Source organism: Pelmatolapia mariae, linkage group LG3_W, assembly GCF_036321145.2.
Source record: "Pelmatolapia mariae isolate MD_Pm_ZW linkage group LG3_W, Pm_UMD_F_2, whole genome shotgun sequence".
Taxonomy (NCBI): Eukaryota; Metazoa; Chordata; class Actinopteri; order Cichliformes; family Cichlidae; genus Pelmatolapia; species Pelmatolapia mariae.
The window spans coordinates 12,881,559-12,902,920 of NC_086229.1; the positions used below are offsets into that span (position 1 = coordinate 12,881,559).

The 21,362-nt window shown below is 41.9% G+C and overlaps 2 protein-coding genes across 2 annotated transcripts in view; one reads left to right on the plus strand and one right to left on the minus strand.

The window, feature by feature from the left end:
* LOC134620609 (uncharacterized) overlaps positions 1 to 21,362 on the plus strand; it is an 823,316-nt gene that overhangs the window by 575,878 nt on the left and 226,076 nt on the right. The window lies entirely within an intron of this gene.
* Positions 1 to 21,362, minus strand: part of LOC135932483 (NACHT, LRR and PYD domains-containing protein 9-like) — a 46,906-nt gene that overhangs the window by 23,430 nt on the left and 2,114 nt on the right. Inside the window, exons 4-6 of the mRNA XM_065469965.1 lie at positions 14,860 to 15,033; positions 10,234 to 10,407; positions 7,736 to 7,915 (exon numbers count right to left, since the gene is read on the minus strand). Of these exons, the coding sequence (XP_065326037.1) occupies positions 7,736 to 7,915; positions 10,234 to 10,407; positions 14,860 to 15,033 (528 nt within the window). The remainder of the gene's footprint in view (positions 1 to 7,735; positions 7,916 to 10,233; positions 10,408 to 14,859; positions 15,034 to 21,362) is intronic.

Below are 21,362 nucleotides of genomic sequence, written 5' to 3' on the forward strand. Positions count from 1 at the left end.
TGCAAACATGCTTACACACATAGATGATGATTAGAATAAGTCTCTGGGTCAGAGAGTCCTGAACATGATATGCTAAACCAACTTTGAATCATTAGAAGAACAATGGACAACAACATTAGACTAGAAAATTTGCATTTCCTGCGAAAATGCTGTGTGGATGCCTTAACGGTGAAGCTGTCTGCTGAAAAGCTGAAAAGTTGCAAAAAGTTGCATGGTGGTGGAAAAAAAAAAGTCACCCTGAGCAGGATTTGAACCTAAGCCCTCCTAGTCCAAAAGCAGCTACTTATCTCACTGAGCCAAACGCATTCACACAAAGAAGAGGTGGAGAGACTGATAATGCTGCTGAAATTATCAGAAGCTGCTGAGAATTGTGCTGATGAAAGGTGAAAAGGCTGACAATTTTGCAGAAAAGAGGTGAATCAGCAGAGTTTCTGCTGAAAATATTTTTTTTTCTGAAAACAGACAAAAAAACCTGGAATTTGTGCTGAAAAGGGGTGAAAAAAATGAAAATTTTGCTAAAAAGTGGTGAGGAAGCTAAAGTTTATTAAATCAAAGTATTTGTGCCAAAACATAGTGTTTCTGCCATATTGTGTTAATTGTGCCACAAAAGTTATTACATTAAAACATGAATACGGATTAAAGATGAAAGAAACTGGCAACAAATTCCTCCACTACAAACCAGTCTGATACTACTACTTTGCAGTGTCCATGTTTACTAAGGCACTACCCAAAAGGTGCCACAAGAGGGCACTCCAACACAAGAGATGACCTATGTACACTGATGCACTTAGTAACAGTCAGCCTCCTACTTTGCCACTACGTAATACAGCGGAAATACAGTAGCAGAAATACAATGTTTTTGCAGAAACACTGTAATTTCACTCAAATACTATGAAATAGCAGTAATACTATGATTTGGCAGAAATACTATGTTTCAGTACAAATACTATGACAAAGCAGAAATACTATGACTTAGAAGTAATACTATAACAAAAGGGATTCCTCAAAATACTATGAAATTGCAGTAATTCTATGATTTGGCAGAAATACTATACTCCGTACAAATACAATGCTTTGATAAAAATACTATATTTTGATTTTAACTCTATGATTTGAAAAAGATGAAAGCATTGAAAAAGGTGAAAAGGCTGAAATGAGCAGAAAAGAGATGAATGAGCAGAATTTCTGCAGAAAAGAGGCAAAGAAGCAGAACGTTACGCTGAAAAGAGGTGAATGAGCAGAGTTTCTGCTGAAAAGAGGCAGAATTTCTGCTGAAAAGAGGCAGAAGGTTCTGTATGTAGAAAAAGAAACACGATGAACCATGTGTGAAATAAATAAAGAAATTAAATGAAAGAACAACCTGATTCTGCTCAAATTCACCAATCAGAGCTACTGCCTCTGTCTGCTTCATTAGGCTGGGTACTTGTATGTATTTTGGTCCATATTAGAAAAGCTGCTAAAATTATAAAACTTTGCAGAATTGTAATAAATGATCAATATAAATGACAGGTCTGTGATAGTGTTTAAATTTGTAATGAAAATAAATGTTGAAGCAAGGTGGGATTGAACCCACGACCTTTGAGGTGCAGAGCCGTGTCATTAGTGATTGCGCCACCTGGCAAGGGGACGGGCGGCTGAAATACAGACATTTGGGCAATCAGAAAATAGATCGCGGTGAGCGGCGAAAAGCGCCGTTTTTTGGAGTTACAAAACGTCGTGTAACTCAAAAACTAGGAGGGCTAGCAGCATAATTCTTTTACTGGGTGAATCAGCGGACTTTGGTGTATTTGGACTGTGATTTTCATAGCTCTTTGTACCTCCGTCGCGGAGCTATGACGAGAGAAGAAACGGCTTCATTTTCAGAGTGTGAGAACTGAGAGGAGGACAGATTTCCACCCCTCAAACAAACGTAATTTATGGCTCAACGGTAAGATGAATGTAAAAACTGCTTCCACTGTGAGTGTCAGGAGTGTCTGAAGATATATTGGCACAAGCCTCATGTCCTAACTTTGCTTTGTTAATGAGATATGGCGATTTAAAAATGCCTCCCGTTACAGAATTTCAGCTCTGAATTTCAAAACCTCCGTATAGACTTTGAATGGGGCTTTGTCAGACCTTGTGTCACTCCGAGGGAAATTGCGAAAAAACGGTAACTCTCACAATAAAGATAGTAACATTGTCTGAAAGCCAGCAAAAATACCTACGTTTTGATGTATAATTTGTGGGGGTTCAGTGGAAATTGAGCAAGTAGCAAGAAGTTGTTCGGACATGAAGCGAAAATTCAGAACAGACCAGCACTCACTCTGAGTTAATTGCATAGCAACCATAGCAACGCATGCATTTTCTGAAAAATCACAATTTTGCAACTGAAAACTTAAAGAGGTATAAAATTAAAACGGTAGAACATCTGAAAAAGCTGAATCACACAGGAATAGCCCAATAATCTGAGAACATTTTAAAGTTTGAATGGAGTTTCTAGGTGAAAGTATGAGGAAGCAGTTAAGTTTCAAAACCAAGCAAGTTTTAGCAGAATTGTGGAAGTTTCCCATTCATTTCAATGGGACAAATTAAAGGAAAAAAGTGTAATATTTTAAAAAGTATAATAGTAATAAACACCAAAAGTCATAGCTGGAATTAGCAGAAAGAGCAGAACAGTTTAGAGTTTGAACGGAGAAAATCGGCTGAAAACTGAGGGAGTAGTTAAGTGCCAAAAAACGGGGTAGCAACTAGATTATGGTGGAATAAAGAATAAAGAGAAACAGGAACTCAATAGTGTGGAAGCCCTTTAGGGCATCCACACAACTAGAAAGCGAAAATTTCAGAAGAAATTTTAAGTGTGCCTATGCCGCTGGTAATCAATGTAGTTTGCCATTCATACAGCTACAGAGAGCAAAACTCAGCAGAGCAGCCATTCTCCACCATGAACTATGGTAAAAACAAACACCGCTCGCGCCTCACAGATGACAGCTTACAGTTTTGGGTAAAGATGAAGTGACTTTGTACAGCCCCGATTTGCAGACGCTGTGCACATAGTTTCATGAGCAGAAGTCCCATTGTACCACGGCAGACCCGACAATGTTTGCATGAACACGCTTTGAAGCATTACGTTATGGACCACTTTTCACACATGGTTGGTGTACCCACACAGCCGGCTGTAGTTTTTCAACTCACAGCCTGACACACACCCAAAAAACAGCCGAGAGAGCACAGACTACGCCAGAGAGGCGTGATTGCAGATGCCGCTCAGGTGGGTCCACCTCCCCTGCAGCGGCACTGCAGACCACGCCCCGCCACACACATCAATCACGTAAAATAAATATTTATGCACTTTTGCATTCACTTTTTGTTTTTTGTTATTTTTACACAGTGTTCTGAATGATTAACAATGGTCTACAGCCAATCTTGTGTATTATTATACAAACTTTGGTTGTAAGATGCCCTACCTGGCCCCCTGGCAAAAGCTTTGCTAAATCCGCCCCTGCACAGTTACCAGCTGTCAGCTAAATAAAAAAGGAGCTTGGTGTTTATTTCTCTCAGAAACAGTTCATAACTTCCCTTCAACTCATTCATGTCACCTAAAAAAAAGGTAAACCTGTTTCTCCATCACCAGTTCAGCTCTGATGATTCGGTAAGGTCATCTCCTGGTTTCCACCAGCCACTTCTACAGCTGTGGCTCCAGCAAACATCAGCTGATACTAGAAATTAAAATCAAATGAATTCTAACAACAGCTGATCAAGCTTAAACGTGCTGTTGTTGTTTAGCGTGATAAACAAACAAGAGAGAAAAGCCGATCATTGATCAGTTTCATGACTGAAGTTTGAACAGGCGAGAGAATGACAGGGGAGGCTGTCATAAAGTTCAACATCAGTAACTTAGCGCGCACACAGCTGTATAGAAACTCCGTCGTGCTAGCTAGCACGCAGTACGAGTTATTATAACTGATTGTAAAAAGTCAGCACAACGAAAATAAACTACACCTAAACTCGGTTTATATCTGACCCAAATAGAGTGCAGTTCATAACTTCTTACCTGAAATTCAGTTCATCTCACGCTCTGACCGGCAGCCGCCTGCTTCTCCTGCCTTCGGTTTCCCTGATCCACGATCTACCACCGGTCGATCGTTCCCTGCATGCTCTGTCTGACACACACCGGTGGATAGCTGCCCTCGGTTGTAGCTCCGTGTCAGCGACCACCAAACAACTCAGTTATTTTTTCCACATCGACCAGCATCTGGACAATCCACCGCCTTTCACTGTTTGTACCGTTACTAAAAAAAAACCCTCATCGGCTCATAAAAACGAAAAATAAGTCCAGCTATAACCCTGAGTCAAAAAGACAGCCAACTCCGGTTAGCTAGCTAGCTGTCTAGCTCTTTGCAGGCACCGAAACCATCAGAGCTAATATGGGATGTCTTGGTAACACGAGCAGATATTTGAAGTTTACATCTGGCCAATCCACCACCTTTCACTGTTTATACCGTTACTAAAATGAATAAATAAATAAATCATCTGTCCATATAAACGAAAAATAAGTCCAGCTGTGACCACGAGACTTTACGAAGGACCGGGTGTGAAACCAGAGTAAGCCGCTCTCACTGTCATCCAGGCCGGCTGTAGCTTGTTAGCAAAGCCGCGCTAGCCACACTAGCCAGCTAGCCTCAAGCAGAAACGACATCGTCAGAACATTGTCGCTAATATGGGATGTTTTGACAAAACGAGCAGATATTTGAAGTTTACACACCTATATTCTCGCCTGAAAATATCTTAAAAGTTTATTTTGTGACCTAGAAACAGTATTAAGAGGAAAATAAAAACTAAGTGATGGCCGCCATTGTTTGACTCGGCAGAGGCGTGCTATGAATTGTGGGATATTGAGTTTTCCACCAAGCATTACCGTAACTTTTGAATGATTTGCGCAACCTTAAAAATTCCAATGGCTCCTGAAAGCAGCGACGCTGTGCGCACCGTTGATATTGTCATCATTACGGTAATCCAAATAAGGGTAGACAGGCCGTACTACTCCCGGCATACCACTAGAGAGAGCCAACACACCACAAATGAAGTTTGAAATTTGTATCAGTGGGACCAAAAGATGGCGCCAACACACCACAAATGAAGTCTGTTTCTATGGCGCCAAAAGAAGAATCTTTCTAAATTTGCACTAAAATATTAATATTTAAAAAACTATAAAAGTCATAAACACCAAAAGTGTATACCATACTAGTCCAGCTCCAGCCGCACAAAATGATCTAACATATGTAACCCTATTGTCAAAACTGTTTGGCAGAGAAGCGCGGGAAAATTTTCACTAAAATATTAATATTTAAAAAACTATAATAGTCATAAACACCAAAAGTCATAGCACACCATTCCTGATCCAGCCGCACAAAATGAGGTAACATATATGAAGCTTGTCTCAAAACTGCGAGGCGAGATTCGCTGCAAAATTTCAGGCGGAAACTGAAGAATAATAATAATAATAAATCCGACGAATAGTAATATGTGTGCCTCTTGGCATAGGCACACATAATAAAGTTTAAAGAGAAACAGGAACTCAATAGTGTGGAAGCCCTTGAGGGCATCCACACAATTATCAAGGCTAGGCAGAGAGGTGTTTTTCTGTTTTCTGTCTCGTACAGATAAAGGCACAGACACCAGATGAGGTCACGGAGATATGAGGATCCTTCGCAGCAGAGACAGACACGGAGACTGCCAAGACAGCAACTGGGGTCAAGTGTCATGCAGTTTGGGCTCCTGCTAGTCACCTCGAGAGGATCCCAGAACCACAGCAATAACCACGAAGGGATTGGCGGAAATCCAGGAACACCAGACCAAGGAGGTTCGAGAGGCTCTTGGTAAAAAGGGGGGACACAGTGACCCCAGAACACACAGATCTTTTGAAATAGGGGCAGAATAATTCCCTGATCTATGCAACAACTGAAGGGTGGTTTAACCCCTGAGGTCGAAGAAAGAAGAGGAGCAGAGAATCACCCGACTGGAAGACACTGGTAGCTGCAGCAATAAAAATAAAGGTTAAAAGCTCCTCGGACAGAGGTTCTAGTCTGAGTACGTTCGTTTGAACGCTTAAGGTAGCACCATGATGAGTGTGGGGAGAACTGGAGAGTGATGGGAGTGTCATCTGTAACTATTGTTGTTGTTGTAAATATTGTTTTTCTTGCATCTGAATTGCAAGAGAGGTGTAATTTAAGGTGTAAGTGATCTCTTGAAAATAAGATCAAAGGGGGAATTGTGAGATTATTATACTATTTTATGTCACCCTATACTTTGTAAAGTATAGGGATATTTTGTTGCTGTTTATTGCTGCTATTTTTATAATCATCATTACCATTCCATTAATAACAGAAGCTATGCTAGAGCTGTGGTTGCGGGACAGCACCTGGGAGAAGATGGAAGCCAGTGTTCTTTTAATTGTGTTAAAAGTTGTCAACAGAACATTTGTGGTTTTGAAACTGATACATGTAATGACGTAGAGAGGGCGTCAGTAAACATACCTCGATGCTATAAAACTATTGCTGTGTTGTTGTTGAGATGAGATCTGATGCTGTTTGTATACAGTGGATATCTCCCACGCGTGTGTTCATTAAAAATCATCGTTTGACTCCACCTGGCCGGATCAGTGTGTTATATGGATTTCCTCCTGTATCCCTCCTTAATTTTGAATCTTAACAACTTCTAATCAAAGAATTGTTGAATTATTATATGGCTATAGGCCACATTATGCATAAGAAATACTGTTTTCAGAGAATCATGGCCTTATTTATCTGATTAGAAAGAACATGTTTAGGTTTTATGACTGTGGAAGGGGAGCCAAAGCGATAAGAATGTGAGAAACGGTCAGACACTTTGAGATCTGGCAGACACCCTCCTGTCCACATCTCCCCTTCGGATGGTTAATGCTCAAAAGTGTTGTATGGAATAATGAGAACTGTATGGAATACAGAGATTGTTGATTGAGCATTTATACACTGAGTGTTGTTCTTCCTTCAGCCCAAAGATCAAAGAATTGAAAGAATTTAACAAGACCCAGCAGGTCAGCTGATCTGTGGACTGCACCAGCATCTTTAACTAAGTGTGAGAGGTGAGCAGTCTTTTGAAGCCTTTACTGTCTGATAGTGATGTTTAAACGATGGCTCAGAGCAGGATCATTATTTTGCTTTTCTTCTATTATTATGTTTAGCTTCAGCTGAAACACATCTACAATGCTGGAAGTGCCTATCTCACCACCAGCCTGTCTGTGAACATTCACTTTTTAACCATTTGTGAAACAATAAAGGTTTAAATCTGAATATTCATCAATGTTAGTGCAAACACCTCTAATAGGTTGCTTTAGCGTTTCCAAGTAATAGCTTCCCTTGGAAGTCCAGGCTTCTAAAACCATCCTAATTTAACAAGCACTACAATCTAGAGGAGAGCTCACTAACAGGTGTGACTGATAAAATTTGACCTGCAAGGATAATCAGGTTTATTTGTATAAGGACAACCAGGGAAGACATGGACATCAAGTCTGTCAGGCTGCCTGAGTCCCCTCACCTACATCACCTCAAAACTCTGCATTATCTACTGAGTAAGACTCAGAGGATCAGGGATCAGAAGTTCTAAAAAAAGAAGAAGAACCAGACTTCCTGTATACAGGTCTGTGGGCTTACTGATCCACAGTGTCAGCACAACTTTCACATCATATTCATCTCAGCACAACTTAAACTTGGTGACTGACCTCAGAGTTTCAAATCGACATCGTGGATTCTCCAGAAGAACACACAGCTGCTTCACTCCTGAATCCTGCAGGTTGTTGTAGTCTCCACTCAGGTCCAGCACTCTGGGATGCGCGGGGTTGGATTTCAGAGCTGCTGCCAGATAATCACAGCTGATTTCTGACAAACCACAGCTCCCCAATCTGTATAAAGAATGAAAGTTATGCATTTATTAGACAAAGTGTGTGCTTGAAATCATTCAGTGTTTCATAAACTGTTCAGAGCTGAAGAAGGTTCAGGATGTAGAAGTTTAGAAAATGGAAACTTGAAAAAGTCGTGTTTTTCCTTCCAGGAACCACATGGCTTCACTTTTAAAAGTAAAGTGTGAAAGAAATGGACATATTTGAAGTCCAACACCTTTTTTCCAGTAACATTATTAAAGCAGACAAACTACAAGCTCATTTTCATTCCAACAAGTCATCTTCTGAACTGGACTAACAACACTGGTCTCTATGTGCAGCTGGCTGTGAGACCAGTGCTCAGGGACCGTCTACAAAGCGCAACACTGAAAGAACATCACACACTCATTTGCTTCCAGCACTTTCACACAAACATCTACTGTCATTATTTTTACCAAACTCTGTGGATGCTTTATTGGAAATTCAAATGTGATTCAAATGTTCAGATAAAAGAGGGTTATGAGGAAATATGATGAAATGTTGTGTATTAGCAGGAAGTTATTGAATCATTTTCCTCAGAAACCAAACAAAATGATTGACAAACACGTTCTTACAAACTCGGTGTTGGACTTTGATCAGCAGGATAACTTGATGTTTAAAGGCATTTTAGTCTCGCTGTATGAGAGTCAAGTTATTACTCAATATTTATGGATGATGTTCTAAATGAGGCTCAAATATGTGACAGACATTTAATCCCATTTCTGTTTGGCCTCATCCTGGGCCGGATTATCCAACACACACTCTGACCACAGGCCCAGGGGCCACGCACAGCTGGGCTCCATCCAAGAGACAGAAAACTAACCAACACAATAATAAAGAGCAGCATTTGATTTTCTTACATTTTATCTCTTCAAGCCAAACATAGTAAAAACATGAGCATACATATGTTTTCTGATAAAACAATGTATTTACAGCTGTATTTTACGATGTCAGCTGGTTCCTTTTTTATACTTCTACATAATTACACTTACAACAAGACTTATCATTCCCGTTTTCACTGTCAGGCACGACCACAATTCACTTCAATAAAACTTAAGCTTTCATATTTTGATCCAGCGATGTTAGCCATTTCCCCTGTGTACACTCCAAGCTATGCTAAACATGTCCAGTGCCTGTCTCTGTGCAGCATTTAATCTGATGTGAATAAGGTAGAAATGGAGGAAGAAGAAAATGACTGCACCAATAAACATACAACTATCAACACAAATGGTGAGGTGGTGGTTAGTTATTATTGTTGTTGATGAGCCCCTACATTCAAATATATTCTCCAGCAAGAATAGTGTTTGTGTTCCTAAAAGGATTTCATGAATGTGTTATTGTTCATGTCATATCTGTATGAAACGAACAGGAAGTGAGGTTTATCCTTCATTATCACCGTTCCAGCATGTAAACCTGAGATTTGTGTGGAGCAGCTGACCTGTACGATGTGCACAATACAAACATTACATGGCAACATTCAGTAACACTTTGATTGTTACAGATTGAACAGAGAGAAGTCGCTCACTGTGAATGCAGCGATGAGACAAAAAAGCTCTGCTCATTTTTGGCACTGCGATAACAGCTTTGATGTTCCACTTACACTCGTTCTGATAGCATCCTGAAAATAAACTATCATAGGAGCAGCTATCACAGCCACAACAAGCAAACGACACATTTTTATTTCAGTCTTAGATTTCAGTAGAGATCATTCAAATGACTGGAGCTGTTGTAGCACCGACCAATGTAGCTAATATTCAAACAAGATCAAAAGGGTACTGCAGTACTGTGGGCGGGGCCCGGGACTTCTAATTTAGTGACTTGAAATGGAATAACAGTTCAGATATCACAAAATGTTAGTTATTTAAATGAATCCCAGTGTCTGCACTTAGTAGAATGACACCTTTCAGCATTTAATCCTACTTAGAATATGTTTCCTGCATCACTGAAAAATCTTTGTCATGTGTCACACTTAACTCACACACACCACTTTAAATGACATAAACTACTTGTGAAAACAATCTGGTTAAACTTCAGAAACAAAGACTCACACACCTATTCTGCAGCCCAGAATCAGAGTCCTTTAAATTCACATCAAATGTTGCAGGCCAGTCCATATTTGTAAACCTTTCACTTCCAAAGCAAACAGGAAAGTAAAAGAAGAGTGCAGTAGAGTGCATGCAGTAGTTTTACTTATGAGCCCCTGAGATATCAGCTGTCAGAGCTAGTATGTAGTATTAGTGATGAAACAGTGAGGAAATTGTTGAGGGGAACGATGAGGGGATACTGCAACTATAAATCCTGACCTGAGAATTTCCAGTGTACAATGTAGACTCTGCAGTGCAGCAGACAGAAACTTAACTCCTGAATCCTGCAGGTTATTGTCACTCAGGTCCACTTCTTTCAGACAAGAGGACTGGGAGTTGAGAACTGAAGACAGAGCATCACAGCTTCTCTCTGAAAGGTTACATTGACTCAGTCTGAAAAAACAAACAAATAATTAAATCAGTCAAATTATTTTTTTTGAATGTCAGCATGCAAGACAATTAATGATTAATTAAATAGCTTCATTAAAACACAACTGTCCTTCTATATGAGCACTATATTGTGTGTGTTGTGGTGTAAACTCAGTGACACTTTAACTTCCAAAGCAAACAGGAAAATAAAAGAAGAGTGAACACGTGCAGTAGTTTTACTCATGAGCTCATGAGCAGTCAGCTGTCAGAGCTGGTATTATCAGTATTAGTGATGAAATAGTGAGGAGGCTGTTGAAGGGAACGATGAGGGGATACTGCAACAGCAGCAACAGAAACTCAGGAGAGAAAGCTGAAGTCTGGGTTCCTCTATGCTACAATGCAGGAACTCCAGCAATATTTAAGGCAAGATGAACAACTTTAATAATTGACCAACGCGTTTCAGCTTGTGGCCTTCATCAAGGTCATGATGAAGGATCCCGATGAAGGCCAACTTTAATAATTGGTCAATTATTAAAGTTGTTCATCTTAAGTGTTGCTGGAGTTCCTGCATTGTGAATTCTTTCATCCTCTCCATGCACCTTGGAAGCAAAGTGCTTGCTCATAGGGGGTCATATGATTGTTGGGTTTTTCTCTGTATTTATTATTGTGCTATCTACTGTACAATACTAAAGCGCCTTGAGGCGACTTTTGTTGTGATTTGGCGCTATATAAATAAAATTGAATTGAATTGAATTCAAACACAGTGACTCACACAGCTACTGTTGGAATTTAGTCATCTTTAATACAAATATACCTCATTATTATCAATCTCACAGCTACCTCATTAATATCAATCTCACAGCTACCTCATAATCAGCAGCAGCTCTGTTTTATACTTTAATCCACACGGGAGATGTTGTAGAGTAGTTTTAGAAGTAGATGGCTAGACTCAGACACTATTAAACATTACAGAGAGGTCCCTTCTCTAAAGAATGTGAAGGGGAGATGCCTTACTAGTGGAGGCCTCAGAAGGTCTAAAGTTTTAAGACTAGGGAAACAGGGATGCAAATACTTGGGTTACAGAAGCCCCCTTTCTTCTTTCTCTTTATGCAGGTGAAACATGTAAAACTATTTAGTCAATAGCCATAGTCACTTACAGACTGGGCTACAACATGGGGACTGGCTATGATGATAAATGAATAACCTGGACCAGTATCTGGGCAGACAGGAGAGCCCTTTATCTGTTTCAGTTCTGCTGCTACAAGGACAGACAGAGAAAATGTTTCCTTATTTTATTAGATGGACATTTTGGATTTATTAAGCTCTCTTTATGGTGTTCTATTTAACTGATGCCTTGGTATATACATTGTTTTCTTGAGCAATGTTGTTTCTGTAACAACTTCTGGGACATATTAAATACTTCTCCCCTTGGAACACAACACCTGCCCAGTTTTATGTTGTTGTGTGTTTTTTTAGCTGGCAATGCTAAATCTGACCTCTTGATAATCTGAACAAGAAACTAACGTAAATCAGAGTCTGATATATGAACAAAGAGCTCTGTAAAAACCAACACAGAAAGGAAACTGAAGCTTTGATTGATGGAAGTGCTGCAGACGTGAAGATGTATTCTCACAGGACCCAATGTAATGTTAAGAAAACAGACTTTAAAAATATGTGCTGCAAAATTACAGATAATTTAATACAAATGAAAAACAAAACAAGCTATGAACCAATATCTGTCTACACAGGTAAACATTATGAATGAAAGAAACTTAAATCATAAGTTTCCTGAAATATGGATATGGACATTATTAAATACAATTGAACATGCATTGTGATTAATCCCCAGAAGACACCTTACCATGTAGTTTGTCACTGTTTTCTACCTGTGCATGAAACAAGGAAAGTAAGCACCCCACTGAAGTGACCAGAATCAGGAAACTGGGGAAACTTGGCAACAAAACAACATGGATATTGCATGAAGGTCATCTGATCAATCTAGCACATTGGGAGGAGCCAATGTGTCAGCAGTGGGAACCCCACAGTTTTGGTAAGAAGAGAATTACTGGCCATGGACTGAAACTTTATACCATAAATGCAGATAAAAGTGGCCACAATAAATATCCAAACCAGTCAATGTGTAAAAAGAGCTCAACGTGATCGGTGCTCACTAAGTCCTCAAATTCAATATTTCGATTGTAGCGAAATCGGAATGATGTATTTGTGTACCTGGCACTATGATTCTGAACACACCTGCCATTGATGGGACACTGACTCTTTTCTACTCTGTGAGTGAGAAATAATTCAATTCAATTCAATTTTATTTATATAGCGCCAAATCACAACAAAGTCGCCTAAAGGCACTTCATAGGTACAGAGAAAAACCCAACAATCATATGACCGTCTATGAGCAAGCACTTTGGTGACAGTGGGAAGGAAAAACTCCCTTTTAACAGGAAGAAACCTCCGGCAGAACCAGGCTCAGGGAGGGGCGGCCATCTGCTGCGACCGGTTGGGGTGGGAGAAGGAAAACAGGATAAAGATATGCTGTGGAAGAGAGACAGAGATTAATAACAGATATGATTCAATGGAGAGAGGTCTATTAACACATACTGAGTGAGAAAGGTGACTGGAAAGGAAAAACTCAATGCATCATGGGAATCCCCAGCAGCCTACGTCTATTGCAGCATAACTAAGGGAGGATGCAGGGTCACCTGGTCCAGCCCTAACTATATGCTTTAGATAAAAAGGAAAGTTTTAAGCCTAATCTTGAAAGTAGAGATAGTGTCTGTCTCCCGAATCCAAACTGGAAGCTGGTTCCACAGAAGAGGGGCCTGAAAACTGAAGGCTCTGCCTCCCATTCTACTTTTAAATACTTTAAGAACGACAAGTAGGCCTGCAGTGCGAGAGCGAAGTGCTCTAATAGGGTGATATGGTACTACAAGGTCATTAAGATAAGATGGGGCCTGATTATTTAAGACCTTGTATGTGAGGAGCAGGATTTTGAATTCAATTCTGGATTTAACAGGAAGCCAATGAAGGGAAGCCAAAACAGGAGAAATATGCTCTCTCTTTCTAGTCCCTGTAGGTTCTCTTGCTGCAGCATTTTGGATTAGCTGAAGGCTTTTCAGTGAGTTTTTAGGACATCCTGATAATAATGAATTGCAGTAGTCCAGCCTGGAAGTAATAAATGCATGAACTAGTTTTTCAGCATCACTCTGAGACAGGATATTTCTAACTTTAGAGATGTTGCGCAAATGGAAGTGTCAGGAGTGTCGTGTGTGGAGGCGAGGAAGAGATGACCCAAACGCTGGACTCACGGTGCAGGATAATGGGGTTTATTGTAGGTAGGTTGGATGAACAGAACAATAACTGAAATGGCTGACTGGGTGGACGACTGACTGAATGAACGAATGAAGGACTGACTGACTGAAGGACTGAATGGCTGGCTGACTGATCTGAACATACATGCGGAGAGACGACATTAACATCAATGACACGACAGTGAACGAGTAGAAACAGAGGACTTAAATACACAGACTGATGAGGATGATAATGAGAGACCGGTGAGTACACAGCTGAACATAATCTGGCTAATGACACGAGACGAGCTGACACAGGAAAAGCAGGAAGTGAGAACATGGAAGTGGCAAAATAAACTGAACATGAACAAAACTGAAAGCACTGGGTCAACGACCCAGGAACCCTGACAGGAAGAAAGCAGTCTTACATATCTGTTTAATATGTGCGTTGAAGGACATGTGCTGGTCAAAAATGACTCCAAGGTTCCTCACAGCATTACTGGAGGCCAAGGTAATGCCATCCAGAGTAAGAATCTGGTTAGATACCATATTTCTAAGATTTTCAGGGCTGAGTACAATAACCTCAGTTTTATCTGAATTAAGAAGCAGAAAGTTAGCAGCCATCCAGGTCTTTATGTCTTTAAGACATTCCTGCAGTTTAACTAATTGGTGTGTGTTACCTGGCTTCATGGATAGATAGAGCTGCGTGTCAGCTCTACATTTGCAAAATAAGAAGTTGGTTTTATGGTTGATACTCAGGCTCTGAATTTCGTTCTGACCTTCCAACCCACATCTGACCGCCTGGCTGTCCTCACTATCAACAGGACCATCAGAACCCACATCATAGTTGTCTGGATCAGTTGGAATCAGTGGCATCGTGAGGAGAACACCTGAGAGAAGCAGGCCTCTTTTTGGCCATATTGACTGCTGTCAAACAAATGGCCTGCTCATCGGTGTGTCACACAAAACATGCCACAGAAAACATGAACCGATCAATACTTCTGTTTTAAAATTAAAATAAATAAGTGATTGCAAAGAATCATCAGACAGTAATGAAGAATCTCCTTCCATCCAAAGATGAAGGAAAACTCGCCAATTCTAAAAAGCTCGGTTGTTTATAGAATAATATCATTCAGACTTTAAATGATCAGCAGTGATAACTTTGGATCCTGACCTGAGAGTTTCCAGTGTACAATGTGGACTCTGCAGTGCAGCAGACAGAAACTTCACTCCTGAATCCTGCAGGTTATTGTCACTCAGGTCCACCTCTTTCAGACAAGAGGACTGGGAGTTGAGAACTGAGGACAGAGCATCACAGCTTTTCTCTGAGAGTTTACAGCGACTCAGTCTGAAAAAACAAACAAATTAATTAAATCAGTCAAATTATTTTTTTAAATGTCAGCATGCAAGACAATTAATGATTAATTAAACAGTTTCATTAAAACACAACTGTTCTTCTATATCAGCACTTACTCCTTGTAAGCTCCACCTGCTCCACCTTCTGAGTCAGAAGACATGAAAACAAACTGTAAATCTAGTAGAAACATAATTTCTGACTCATGATTGGAAATGTAATCTTCTCAGATCCATTTGTACATTTACAGCCTGATACTGAAATATAGCAGTGGACAGCATTGTTGGAAAGGCTGTCAACTGTGTGAGGGAGCCCCCTTGTGGCGACAGAGCACAGCTGCACTATTGAGCACATGTTCCAGTGATCAGAGTTTATTTAAGCTAACACATAGCAAGAGCCACCTGGCAGACTGACTCAGCAGGGGATGTCTACACACGGTGTGAGTCGTGTGTGTCGCTAAAGAACTGTGAGTAGACGTGGAGCCCTGCCTGGAAAGGACAGTTTTAGTCTTTCATGCCAATTAGACATTTAGTGGATGTAGAAGTGCAATGTGTATTGACCTGTTCGCTATGTGGTAGTTCATAAGATAAGATAAGATAAGATAACCTTTATTAGTCCCACATGTGGGAAATTTGTTTTGTCACAGCAGGAAGTGGACAGTGCAAAAGTTATGAAGCAAAAATTAGAATAAAATAAAATAAGAATAAATACAGTATACAACTGTACAGAATAGAATAAAATAAAATACTATATACAGTAGAATAAAATAGAATAAAATATGCAATAAGATAAAAATAGAATACAAGTGCTATATACAACTCAGTAAAAATACAACGATACCAGAAAAGATTATTGCACATGTGTGAATGTGTGTGTTGATCAGTTGGAGTCTTTGTTGTGCAGTCTGACAGCAGTGGGGAGGAAAGACCTGCGAAATCTCTCCGTCCCACACCGTGGGTGCCGCAGTCTCCCACTGAAGGAGCTGCTCAGTGCTGTCACAGTCTCATGCATGGGGTGGGAGATGTTGTCCAACAGGGATGACAGCTTAGCCACCATTCTCCTGTCACTCACAACCTCCACTGGGTCCAGAGGGCATCCTAGAACAGAGCTGGCCCTGCAGATCAGCCTGTTCAGTCTCTTCCTGTCCCCAGAAGAGATGCTGCCGCCCCAGCAGACCACACCATAAAAGATGGCTGAGGCCACCACAGAATCATAGAAGGTCTTCAGGAGTCGGCCCTCCACTCCAAAAGACCTGAGTCTCCGCAGCAGGTACAGTCTGCTCTGCCCTTTCCTGTAGAGGGCGTCTGAGTTATGAGTCCAGTCCAGTTTGCTGTTCAGATGAACACCAAGGTACCTGTAGCTGTCCACAGCCTCAATGTCCATACCTTGGATGTTCAGTGGTTGCAGTGGAGGATGTTTGTGCCTGCGGAAGTCTACCACCAGCTCCTTTGTTTTACTGGCATTGATCTGGAGGTAGTTCAGCTGGCACCAGTCCACAAAGTCCTGAGTCAGTCCTCTGTACTCCTTGTCGTCCCCATCAGTGATGAGGCCGACTATAGCAGAGTCATCAGAGAACTTCTGCAGGAAGCACTGGGTGGAGTTGTGGGAGAAGTCTGCAGTGTAGATGGTGAAGAGGAACGGAGCCAGAACCGTTCCCTGTGGGGCCCCCGTACTGCAGACGACCCTGTCCGACACACAGCCCTGAGTCCTCACATACTGTGGTCGGTCGGTGAGGTAGTCCAGAATCCAGGTAGTGAGGTGATGGTCCACTCCAGAGTTCTCCAGCTTGTCCTTCAGAACCGAGGGAAGAATAGTGTTGAAGGCACTGGAGAAATCAAAGAACATGATTCTCACAGTGCTCCCAGCGGTCTCCAGGTGAGCGAGGGAGCGATGTAGGAGGTGAATGACGGCATCATCCGCTCCAATGCCAGGCTGGTAGGCAAACTGAAGTGGATCCAGTGATGAGCTCACAAGGCGCCGAAGCTGAGCCAGGACCAGCCGCTCCAGGGTCTTCATCAGGTGGGATGTCAGAGCCACCGGCCTGTAGCTGTTGAGGTCCTTGGGGCGTGAAGTCTTTGGCACTGGTACAACACAGGAGGTTTTCCAGAGCTGTGGGACTCTTCCCAGCCTCAGGCTCAGGTTGAAGAGGTGCTCCATCACACCACACAGTTGGTCTGCGCAGGACCTGACGACCCTCGAGCTGATGCCATCTGGACCCGCTGCCTTCTTGGCTTTAATCCTCCTCAGTTCCCTCCTAACCTGGGTGGTTGAGAGAGACAGGCTGGAGCCTTGTGTTGATTGTGTATTGGATGCTGTTGTTGGGGGTGGGGAGGAGTGAGCAGGGTGAATAGAGGAGGTGTGAAGTGTCTGAGGTGTCAGAGGTGGAACAGCAGCAGTGGGGGTGGGTGAGTCTGCAGCCGATGTTGAAGACTGCCTCATGGCTGAATCAAATCTGTTGAAGAAATGATTCAGTTCATTTGCCCACCTCACATCCCTCCCAGGCAGAGAGTTCTGATGTTTGTGGCCTGAGATGGTTCTGAGGCCTCTCCAGACTTCACCAACATTATTTTGCTGAAGCTGGTTCTCCATCTTCTGCCTGTAGCTGTCCTTCCCATTCCTTATCAGTCCCCTCAGCTCTCTCTGCACCCTTTTCAACTCCTCTTTGTCTTTGGATTTGAAGGCCCTCCTCTTCTGCTTGAGGACGGCTTTAATTTCTGGGGTAATCCAAGGTTTGTTGTTGGAGAAACACCGTACAGTCCTGGTAGGTACGGTGTTATCCACACAGAAATTAATATAGTCAGTAATACATGTAGTAAGGCTGTCGATGTCCTCTCCGTGGTCGTCACAGATCACCTCCCACACAGTCAACTCAAAACAGTCCTTAAGAGCCTCCTCGCTCTCCTCCGACCATCTCTGTACTGTGCGGGTGGCTGGTGGCTCCCTGCGCACTAAGGGCTCATACACAGGGACAAGGTGCACCAGGTTATGATCAGATCTGCCCAGGGGAGGGAGAGATGATGAACTGTATGCCTCTTCTGCATTGGCATACAGTAAGTCCAGTGTTTTATTGTCTCTGGTTGGGCAGGTCACATACTGGGTGAAGGTGGGCGGTGTGGAGTCCAGTGAGGCATGATTGAAGTCCCCTGATATTATGAGGAGGGCTCTCGGAGATTGTGTTTGCAGTCTGCTGACCACTGAGTGGAGAGTGTCACAGGCTGCATCCGCGTTGGCCGAGGGGGGGACATACGCTGTTATCGCGATAACATGCGAGAATTCCCGGGGCAGGTAGTACGGACGCATGCTAACGGCTAACAGCTCAATGTCTCTGCTGCAGAGTTGTTCTTTCACAGTGATGTGCCCAGGGTTACACCATCTGTCATTCACAAACACTGCCAGTCCCCCTCCTTTCCTCTTACCGCTCTCTCTCGTCCTGTCCGCTCGCAGCAGCTGGAATCCCGGTAGTGTCACGCTCGTGTCCGGAGTTAGCGGTGTTAGCCACGACTCCGTTAGCATCATGATGCTACATTGCCGGTACTCCCTCTGTGACCAGGTTAGCGACGTGAGCTCATCCAATTTATTGTGCAAAGAACGTACATTTCCAATAATTACAGAAGGAAGAGATGGTCGATAACGTCTCCTTCTCGGCCGACGGCGCTCCTTCCCAGCACGACACCCCCGTCTTTTCCTCCTCAGCTCACTGGGAATGTCAGGTCTGTCCGCCGGCAGTACCGCTGCGGGACGCAGCGCTAACAGCTGATCCTTACTGTAAACAAAGGATCCCTGCTCTGGGTCCCCAGACACGGGTGAAAAAAGTAGAAAAAAACTAAGAAAAACGACCAGAACTAGCACAAAACGGTAGAACATGGTTACAGAGTCTAATTACTAATACGTTAGTTATAGAAAAATACGAGAAGAAAAGATAAGAAAGAAAGAAACTCAGAATGAGCAGAGCTGCTGTAACAGGCTGCCGCACACGGGGGGCGCCGTGTGCGTGCTACTAATGCTACCTGTTATGCTACATACCTGCTAGCTGTAAGCTAAACGATTTGGTGTTTGTGATATATTGTTGTTGGGTGTATTGGCAATCAATGTCATGTACTGTAAGGGTTTGGGAGTAGTGTATGAAACTTGTGCATGTAGATGTTCATATAGGAATTCCCATTTGTAGTTCTGGTTAGATTCGAAGAACGTCAATGAATCATAATTAATGACTTAGATGTTTATTACATTCAGTATTCTGTAAATGTTCTGTTCACAGACCACACACCCATGCACCCCTAACTGCTCTGTAAGCCTGTGGTTGCATTACTGTGTAGCCACTGCTATTCAGCCAACGCCTATACAGTTCTGGGTTCAACCCAAATTGACAAGCATGGACATTCAAAGCAGCAAAGCTCACAGAAGACGACTCGGTTCAGTAAACATTACACTAATGCTGTCAAGAAATACCAAAGGTAGGTAAAACTCTGGTTGTAGCAGCCATCCAGTAAGACATGCTTTGTACTGTTCTGCTGCAGTTTCTGACACCTGGTGGATGAGTTGTGAAGGATGGTGAAACAAACATTTCAGTCCATGTTTTTCTTCTAAACCGGATGTAATTTTGGCAGCTGAGAGTTTTTCACACTCCATCCCAGCTGCAAATCAGAACACAACAAATAAATAACTTTACCCACTTCCTTATCATTCAGGATTATGAAAAAGATTCTCTACTCAGAGAATACTGGTGAGTTTAGATGAGCGAGATGATTTGGAAGTTGATGAAGGGGAAGAGTTTTCAGAACTTGGGGCCTTTTGTCTTCACTGTATAGAACAGAAAAGACAAGAAGGGAGGGAGAAGTGAGGAGAATGACACATAGGAAATGGTCTTGGGCAGATTCAAACCCAGCCCGTGGAGTCATGACTCTAACCTTCAGTACATGGGTCACCTGCTCAGCCAGATGTGCTATAGCAGCAGTCAGTAGTGTGTCAGGTAATTTAAAGACAATGATGAGCATGGCTATAACTCAGGTAAAAACACAAAAAACAACTTATAATCAGCCAACAAGGGGGAAAAACACTGAGCTTAAATGGTCTTCTTCACCAAGGAATGATCCACCCTGCACGGCTATCAATGTGGTGCAACCAAGTCCATCATAAAGAACAGTTATCATTGTACAGGGTATCCAAGCTGACTTTTAACTTTTCATTCTAGATACCACCTTAAAAATCATCTAGATTAGGAGATGTTGCCTGATCTGAATTGTGTCCTATATCCAATCACAACAAACAGAGTTGTTTTGTGTCCAAGGTGAACAGGAAGAATATATACATGAATAAATCCACAAAATAGATCTGCAACACACAGAGGAAAACTCTACCGATCACGTGTTTTATAGGCTGTTAGGAAAAGGTTCTTGTTTCAATGGTGCTGAACTACAGACTGACATGGATCTATTTAACTTATAATTAAGCTCAATAAAGTCACCATTAACAGTGATGAGAAGGTTTGCTTTAGACTGTGGTGCAGTTTATCATCAAAGGCTGACAAACAGGCACCATGATGCCAATAAATGGCATCAAGTCTGACTTGGGTTTTTCTTGTTTTGTCCTTATTTTTTTATTTCTTTTTGTCAAGATTAAATTTTATAGCAACCACAACAGAGCTGACCAGGGAAGATGTGCTTAAAGGGGAGGTGGCTAAAACAGCCGGTTTCAGATTGAAGATGAACTGAGGTGCTGCACCAAAGTCTGTACCAACATTTTGACAACAGTGTGAAAGAAAAACTGGAAGAAAAGTAGGTTCAGGGAGGGACAACCATCTGCTGCAACCAGTTTCGAGTGAGGGGAGAGAGCAGGCTGAAAAAAACAAAAAAAAGAAAAAACGCACTGTGGAAGACCGAGGCAGAGTTTAATAATGAATTCAATTCAACAGTGGAGCATGGACACACGGAAAGTGGAGAGAGGTGGGTGAAGAAGTAATGCTCAGTACATCCTGGCAAGCGCCCAGAAATATAAGGTTAAAAACTGTAACTAAGGACATTTCTATGGCTGCAATGATTCACTGAGTAATTCAAACGCTTTAATGCAGGACCCACCACGCATGGAAAAGAGAGTGTTTCACCAACATTTGTGACTAAAAATAGAGCTGTAGCAGTAATGTATGTAGGTTCATGCATGTGAATATAAAGTATTACAACATCAGGCACATGCAGCCCCAGTTTTTAAACAAAGACTGATAACATAACAGAAGCAGTGATGATCAGAGTTTGTGATGGATTCAGCATCTCGACTACACCCAGTTCTGGAGGCATCAAAGAGATTACAGTTTCAAAAGTTTAGCATAA